The sequence below is a fragment of the Otolemur garnettii genome, unplaced genomic scaffold (genome assembly GCF_000181295.1).
Source record: "Otolemur garnettii isolate 467f Iridium unplaced genomic scaffold, OtoGar3 scaffold00153, whole genome shotgun sequence".
Classification (NCBI taxonomy): domain Eukaryota; kingdom Metazoa; phylum Chordata; class Mammalia; order Primates; family Galagidae; genus Otolemur; species Otolemur garnettii.
The window spans coordinates 1,587,712-1,596,560 of NW_003852548.1; the positions used below are offsets into that span (position 1 = coordinate 1,587,712).

At 47.9% G+C, this 8,849-nt stretch overlaps 1 protein-coding gene across 2 annotated transcripts in view; it reads right to left on the minus strand.

Moving 5' to 3' along the window:
* The window catches only part of SYN1 (synapsin I), a 52,916-nt gene that overhangs the window by 37,748 nt on the left and 6,319 nt on the right, over nucleotides 1–8,849 (minus strand). For both annotated transcript variants that reach the window (XM_003799624.3, XM_003799625.2), the window contains exons 2-5: nucleotides 3,175–3,232; nucleotides 2,981–3,072; nucleotides 1,140–1,296; nucleotides 909–998 (exon numbers count right to left, since the gene is read on the minus strand). In XM_003799624.3, coding sequence (XP_003799672.1) covers nucleotides 909–998; nucleotides 1,140–1,296; nucleotides 2,981–3,072; nucleotides 3,175–3,232 — 397 coding nt within the window. The remainder of the gene's footprint in view (nucleotides 1–908; nucleotides 999–1,139; nucleotides 1,297–2,980; nucleotides 3,073–3,174; nucleotides 3,233–8,849) is intronic.

The following is an 8,849-nucleotide window of genomic DNA, read 5'->3' on the forward strand; positions in this document are numbered from 1 at the left end:
CCTCAGCCTCCCAAGTAGCTGGGACCACAGGCGCCCGCCACAATGCCCGGCCATTTTTTGGTTGCAGCCATCATTGTTGTTTGGTGGACCTGGGCTGGGGATTCGAACTCGCCACCTTAGGTGTATGTGGCTGGCGCCTTAGCCACTTGAGCCACAGGCGCCGAGCCTGTTTCTTTTTTAAAAATTATTTTCTTTTCTTTTTTTTTTGAGACGGAGTCTCACTCTGTCATTATAGGTGTGGTGCAGTGATATCATCATCGCTCATAAAAATCTCAAACTCTTGGGTTCAAGCAATCCTCCTGCCCCAGCCTTCTGAGTAGCTAGAACTATAGGCACACACCACCATGGCCTGGCTAATTTTTTTTCCTTTTTTATAGAGATTCGGTCCTGCTCTGTCGCCCAATCTAGTGTGCAGTGGTGTCATCGTATCTCACTTCAACCTCAAACTGGGCTCAAGTGAGCCTCCTGCTTCAGCCTCCAAAGCAGCTAAGGCTACAGGTATATGCCACCATGCCCAGCTAGAAATAAAGGTAAAATTTCTATCAGGAGGAATATTTGATATTGTTAGCAACAATTATTTGGTTTTTATACATAATACAATCTGATTCATTACATTAATTCTGTTAATTTGCATTAGAAATTGATTTTAATACTGGCAAAAATAGATAATATGAACAACAAGACCTGATAAATATTGAGATCGATGATTGAATTCACACTGGTAACCACAAGAAAATTCATGGTATTAAAAGACCCTATCACAAAGCAACTTCATGCTTCCACACGCACTCAGTTGCTGCACACTCTGATATCATCCCATTGATGACATACCCATTGGTGAGGTTATTGCAGTACTTAGACCTCCTTCCCTCCTTCCCTCTTCCCCACTCTATTTTTCCCAAACTCACCATTTCTTTGTGATTGGGGTAGAAAGTCTGATCAATTAGAGGGAATTCCTCTGTCCCCAGCTTCTTGTGCAGTCGAACCATCTGAGCAAACTATGAGAACCAGGAGAGAAAGGCCAGTGAGTCCTTTGCCTGGAAGTAGTCTCTAACTTCCCCCAAATCAGAGTGCTTTCAAGATCCCACATGCATGCACAAGCTATTCCCTCTGCTAGTGGCACCCTTTTTGTCACTTACCACCCAGGGCTTGTCACAGAAGTTGTAGACAGAATGTAAAGAGTTAACACTGGGGATCCCGGCATATTGCAGCCCGATGACCAAACTGCGGTAATCCCCGTTGCGAGCCATGCTGAAGGCATGTTGGCGGATCAGCACAAAGTCCGGCTTCAGAGACCTGGGGTGGCAGGGGTAGGAGTGTTGAGGGTCCGCCCAAAAACTCCCCACCTCTCTTGGAGCAAAGACCAAGTTTTTAAAGATCCATAGCTCCTAGAAATTGCAAAATGTTTTCTTACTTCTGCACATATGCACAAGCTCTTCCCTCTGCCTCATAAACCCTTTATACCTTTACCCAACTGGTGATCCCCTTTAAGCTTTTTTTTTTTCTTTGAAACAGAGTCTCACTTTGTCACCCTCAGTAGGGTGCCATGGAATCAGAATTCACATCAACCTCAAACTCTTGGGCTCAAGTGATCCTCTTGCCTCAGCCTCCCAAGTAGCTGGGACAACAGGTGCCCACCACAACGCCCAGCTATTTTTAGAGACAAGGTCTTGCTATGGCTCAGGCTGGTCCTGAACTCCTGAGCTTAAGCAATCTCCCTGCCTCAGTCTCCCAGAGTACTAGGATTGCAGGCATGAGCCACCATGTCCAGCCCCCACAATCTCACAGACTACCAGCTGTCTTTAAAGTGTGCTTACCAGAACAAATCCTAACCACAGGGCTTCTATGAAGGTCGTTCTTTCAGCCTAAACATCTCGCCCTACTAAGTATCTGCATGGATCACTCCGTCCCCTCCTTCAGGCCTTTCCTCAAATGCCTCTCGTGCTACTGGGCCACCCTATCTGAACTGCAGATTTCACCCCCATCCAACAATCCCTGCATCAGATTTATGGTTATGTTTTTCTTTTCTTTCTTTTTTTTTTTTTTGAGACAGAGCCTCAAGCTATCCCCCTGGGTAGAGTGCCGTGGCATCACAGTTCACAGGAACCTCCAACTCCTGGGCTCAAGCGAGTCTCTTGCCTCTGCCTCCCAAGTAGCTGGGACCACAGGTGCCCGCCACAACGCCCAGCTATTTTTTTGTTGCAGCCATCATTACTGTTTTGGTGGGCCCGGGTTGGATTCGAACCTGCCACCCTGGGTGTATGCGGCTGGAGCCTTAGCCACTTGAGCCACAGGCGCCGGCCAGTTATGTTTTTCTTAGCTCTTTTATATTTTTACATTTGTTTTTTGCATGTATCTCACAGGAGAATGTAAGCTTTACAAGGCTTTTTCTTTATTTTATATTTATTTTCTTATTTTTGTCTTTCAGTTCCTGGCACCAAGCAGGTGTTCAATAAATATTTGTTGAATGTGAAGCTCTGACAGCAGCCCCTGGCATGCAGTTAGATGCTTAACTAATGTCTTCTTAATTAAGAATTGAAAAGTTTGGCTTGTGGTCTGCTGGGGCCTTGGCTCTTCTTTAGAAGAAAAGCTATCAGCTCCGCGCCTGTGGCTCAAGCGGCTAAGGTGCCAGCCACATACACCTAAGGTGGCGGGTTCGAATCCCCAGCCCGGGCCCGCCAAACAACAATGATGGCTGCAACCAAAAAATGGCCGGGCGTTGTGGCGGGCGCCTGTGGTCCCAGCTACTTGGGAGGCTGAGGCAGGAGACTCACTTGAGCCCAGGAGTTGGAGGTTGCTGTGAGCATGATGCCATGGCACTCTACCCAGGGGGATGGCTTGAGGCTCCGTCTCAAAAAAAAAAAAAAAAGAAAAGAAGAAAAGCTATCTGCCTGTATTCTGTGTCAAAGTTCTTGCTCGTAGATGGATGAGGGAGTCCTATGCCTCTCCCACAACACCAAGGTACCCTTGTCATACGCACCGGACGACCTTCACCCCATTCCGAAGAACTTCCATGTCTACAGAAAATCCACCGTTGGCATGAGCAACAAGGTTGAGATCAGAGAATTCAGCCTAGGAAGGAGAGCAAATTGGTGATTCACCCATATCAACAAAAATGATCACTTGGTTTGCAGGCTGGACAATTGGTCCCCAGGTCCACTTGCCCCAACATACCTGTTCTACTTTAATGTCAATTTCTCCATGGATCTTTTTCCCTTTGAAGTATTTTGCCCTAGAGAGGAAAAACAGAGCACATCTGTCAATGCTCAAATCTCAGAAAGGAAGACAGAACCCAGGCCAGTCCCTTGACCTCTTTGCCCCTTTAGTGCTACTAGAGACACCATAAAGTGCTTCATAATTGTTGAAATGCTTTGAACAAATCAACATTGTTTTGTGTGCAATAAAGTCTGTTGTGATCCTCGTGGAGGTGCGTCTGTGTTAAAGGGCATTGCAAACCAAAAAAATGTCCTTAAACCACAGAGAGCAGGCATTCCCCAGAGCATAGTCTACTCCTCACACTGCTATTGTAAATGTTTTTGAAAAGCTTCTCAAAATGAGTAATGCTATGTAAATTAGAACATACTTTGAAATCGTAAGGTCCGTAAGTGGCAAAGAAGCTTGGAAAATACATGTGTGTGAGGTGTGCCTGTGTCTGTGCAGCCTGAATTCATCTCCATGTGTGGTCATGCGCTGTGAGGAACACAGTCATGGGCAGGCAGCTGCATCCGAAAAAGAAGAGCAGATTGAGGGATGCAGCCTTGGAAGGTTCTAAAGAAGCCAGTGCAGCTGACAATGCTGAGGGCCGAGGGGGAATGCGGCTGAGGGAGAGGGGAGGAGTAAGAGCAGCAGTAAGCACAGCATGAACTGCTATGTCATTGTCCCCAAGCCCATCCCTAGCTGGGCTTGGTTTCCGGTGGCCTCCTCTCCCAGGCCCAGGCTTCTCCACAGACAGAATTTCACCCCCAGTCAGATTTCTCACATAAGGAGGATGAGGAGAAGAGACACGCTCAGTGTCATTGGTCCCTGCCGTGCACACGACTGGGGTCTCTGACACTGCACAAATCTATCCTAGGTAACTTGACTGACATAGACAAGAGACTCCAAGTTCAGCTATTTCCTTATCCTGTCTCTGTCTCTGGCTTTCTCTCTCTCTCACACACAAACACACACACATGCACATATCCCATCAATGACACCATCCCCTCACAAGGGTCAGAAGAGACTCTCTTGCAGGCCTGCAAATTTTTCATCTGTAAACTGTGAGTGTGGATGATGTGTGCATATAACTGTTTTCCAAATTTTTCTGACCATCAGTGTAGCGGCTACTGTGGTGTTCTGCTCAGGCCTCCTCTTCAGGGCCAATATATCTTGAACACCTGCTGACACAGCTGTCCCTCCCACTGAGAATTGTCTTCTGTCACAGGGAACCACCTTGGCCAAGGTTACACTTACTTCGTGAAAACAGCCCATGGCTTATATGTGTCTGTGAGGGGTCAGAAAGGCCAGCCTTCTTGCCTTAATCTGGACTGACTCCGAAGGACCACCCCAGCTCCAGAGTTTCCCTGAGTATCAGCTGAGGCCTGTGATGCAACCACATCCCAGACCAGCCTCTCCCTCTGCTCATCCCTGCCCCCCTCACAGGTGTTGATCCCAAAGGCACTCCCCAGTGCAAATCTCTGCCTCAAAGTCTGTTTCCAGAGAACCTAAAGCAGTGGGCCACAGAATTCAAACTACAAAGACTCTATTGCAATTATGGAGCTGGGTCACCCAGTCACCAGATGGCAACAGGGACCTGTCAGTGGTGAGCATGGAGCACAGACTGCCCTGACATGCTGTACCAGTGCAAAGGGCTCTGCAGCAGGCCCAGGCTGTGGTCAAGCAGGATGCCACTGAGCCAGATGATCTGGCAGATCCTACGACATTGGAGGTGTCAGTAGTGGGGATGGATGCCATGCGGAGCTTATTCTCTCCAGTGGGGGAGTACAGCACAGGTTCCCAAGGTTTTGGAGCAGCAGTCCTTTTCCTGATGTTGGGCTGTGATGGACTTCTGGTTGGAGGAACTGCTTGCTGGAACTTGAGAGGTGTGAGGGAGATGGTAACCAGACTTGGGTGACTAATCCCTAAATGCCATCAAGTAGCTGAAGAAGGCTCTGACACACTCAGAGAGAATAACCACCAATTCAAGGCAAAATGTGAAAGCCAGAGGGTCTCTCTGACTACATTTAAGGAAACCCCAAGTCTTCAGCCCAGAGCGCAGACAGTGGAGAGGACCAGGCTCAGGATTAATTGTAAGTGAAGTGAAGCTGCAGGGAAAGTTGAGTTCTCAGTCCCAACATGTCTCTTGAGCTGTGCCCAGTGCCCTCATAGGACAAGAGTGGGACCCTGAGGCTTGAGATGGGGCTATCTGGGCAGATGCAGTTAAACACCTTGAACTCACAGACTCGCCTGAACCCACTGGGCCTGCAGAAGTCAACCATTCTCCCTTGTTACAGGAATATTGACTTTCCCTCTACTTGAAGATAATGCTGAGGCCTTGAATGAAGCAGGTACCTTATAAGACAATGCCTGCCCCTCTCAGAATCTACCCCAACCCCCCCTCCTGGAAACCAGACCAAAAATTAGGGCCAAATCCCAGCACAACCTAACTGGAGAGAGTCCAGGCTTGCAAAGAAAGGAGAGAAATGGGGCTGGCGCCTATGGCTCAGCGAGTAGGGCGCCAGCCCCATGTACTGAGGGTGGCGGGTTCGAATCTGGCCCCTGCCAAACTATAACAAAAATAGCCGGGTGTTCTGGTGGGTGCCTGTAGTCCCAGCTACTCGGGAGGCTAAAGCAAGAGAATCGCCGAAGCCCAGGAGTTGGAGGTTGCTGTGAGCTATGACACCATGGTACTCTACCGAGGGCAACAGAATGAGACTCTAATTCTTAAAAAAAAAAGAAAGGAGAGAAATGATACACAGAAGCTGAAGAACCTGGCTAACAGGTATTGGCTGGCACAGGGGAAGTATGCATGGCATTGTATCCTGAGGACAATGTTTTCAAGGGAGTGGAACAGGAAGCTGGAGAGCTCCTCCAGGATTCAGAAATTAAAACCCTGGTGAGGACCCTAAGAGATATTACTAACACATGGCTAGGATGACTCTTGGAAACTTGAAGAAAACAATGGCCCACACTAAGTGGAGCAGAAATGCCAGAACTTCTATGGCAGATAGTGGAGGGCTCAAAGAAGCAGACATGTTAGAATGGAAATACCACCTAAGGCTGCAAAACCCATCAGCTGCCTGCATTCCACCAAAGGGTGCAAAGGGTACCACCAACTTAGGAAGTCAATAAGAAATCCGTGGGTGAGAGTGGCACCAGCCATATAGAAAAGCACAGTAGCGGGAAGGTAATAAATGAAGTCCTGGCCTGGGTTCTGCTCATAGTGGGTCCCCTGGGTTCAGAGACCCATCCAGTGGTCACTTCCCCAGTTCACAAATGCATAATTGTAAGGATATACTTTGTAGCTGTGGGATGAGAGCTATTGTAGTAGGAAGGCCAAATGGAAGCATCTGGAACAGCATACACCCTTGTGCCTCAATCAAAATAGTATGTCAGGCTCGGCGCCTGTGGCTCAAGCAGTTAAGGCACCAGCCACATACACCTAAGGTGGCGGGTTCGAATCCAGCCCGGGCCCGCCAAACAACAATAATGGCTGCAACCAAAAAAAATAGCCGGGCGTTGTGGCGGGCGCCTGTGGTCCCAGCTACTCAGGAGGCTGAGGCAGGAGACTCGCTTGAGCTCAGGTGTTGGAGGTTGCTGTGAGCAGTGAAACCATGGCACTCTACCCAGGGGGACAGCTTGAGGCTCTGTCTCCAAAAAAAAAAAAAAAACAGTATGTCAAAGCCAATTTTGTGTGCATCCTAGGGGTGATGGTGGAAAGATCCTGAAGGGTTGGTTGTCCAACCTTTTTTTCTCTGCCACACTTTAGAAGAAGAAGAGTTGTCTTGGGCCACATATTAAATACAAAAACACTGGCTCAGTGCCTGTAGCTCCATGACTGGGGTGCCAGCCACATACACGGGGCCTGGTGGGTTGGAACCCGGCCTGGGCCTGCCAAACAACAATGGCAACTACAAAAACAACAAAAAATAGCCGGGCATTGTGGTGGTGGGTGCCTGTAGTCCTAGCTACTTGGGAGGCTGAGGCAAGAGAATCACTTAAGCCCAAGAGTTTGAGGTTGCTGTGAGCTGTGATGCCATGACATTCTATTGAGGGAAACAAAGTGAGACTCTGCCTCAAAAATAAATAAATAAATATGCAAACACTAATGACAGCTGATGAGCAAAACCAAAAAGGTCCGTGCATAATTTTTGCAATATCCCATACCACAGATAAGCAAGACAGTCTTCAAATAACTGAATTCGGGGGTTGGTCCCACCTTATCTCCATTGAATTAAGCAATTTGGGCCCTGTGAAGGCTGGATTGATTCTGGAGAAGGCTCACAGCCTTCTGTAAACACAACCAAGTAGTACCCTTGATTGCTCCTGTCATACTAGACATGCTATTATTGGCAGAGAAGATTAATAAGGCCTCAGGTATGACAGGTGGCCACTGATTTGGTGAATGTTTTCTTTTCTATTCTGATTAGAAAAGAGGATTAGAAATAGTTCACACTCACAAGGGACTGATGATATTTATTCATGGTCTTGCCGTAGGGCTATGTTAACTCTCTCACTCTGCGTCATAATATAGTCCAAAGGAATTTAGACCATCTGGACATCCCACAGAATATCACACTGGATCACTTTATTGATTACATCATAGTGACTGTGCAAGATAGGCACAAGAAGATTAACATGTTGCCTTGATAAGACGAATGCACTCCACAGGGTGAGGGATAAACCCTACAAAGACTCAGGGGCTTGCCACATCAGCAAAATTTTTAGAAATCCAGTGGTCCAGGACATGCCATGACAGCCCCTCCATAGAACAGGGCAAAGGACTGCATCTCACACCTTCGGCCATGAAGAAAAAAGCATACCACCTGGTAGACCTTTTCACGTTCTGGAGGCAGCATATTCCACACCTGGAAATACTGCTCTGACCCATACTCTAGGTGAAATGTAAAGCTACCAGTTTCGGGGGGTGGGGGGTGCAGAATAGAAAAGGGCTCCATAGCAGGTCTTGGCTGTATGGTACAAGCAGTCCTGCCACATGGGCCATATGATCTGGCAGATCCTACAATACTGGACATATCAGTGGGGAAAGATGCCACGTGGAGCTTATGGAAGCCTGAGTGGGAGGCCCTCAGGGTTCTGGAGCAAGGCCATGCCACTTGCAGTGGAGAAATTATATGTCTTCTGAGAAATAAATTTCCCTGCAATATTGAGTCCTGACAGAGACAGAATGCTTGGCCATGGGGCATCAAGTGACCATGCCTCCAGAACCTCCCATTAGGAGTCAGGTCCTGCAAGACCCACCAAGTAATAAAGCCAAATGGAGCCGGCAGCCAGGACTGAGCCCAAGCAGGAGCAAGGAAGGTGCATGAGTAGCTAAGGCAGATCCCTAAGTCTTCTACAACTGTTGTGCAAGTTAGTGCCTGTCCCTCAGCTAAGGGGACTCCTTACAACCAGCTGATGAAAGAGGAAAAAGCCTAAGGTCGGTTCACAATCGAGTTGTCTTGGTATGTGCGTGGAAGAGAAAAAATGGCCAGTGGCTGTACTAGAGCCCCACTTGGAATGGCCCTGAGAGACATGATGGAGCTTCTGGTGGGCAGATCTTTGGGCTGTGCATCTGAGCATCTATTTTGTATGGAAAAAGAAGTGGTTTAAGATTAGGAAAAAATGTGTGTGTGTGTGTGTGTGTGTGT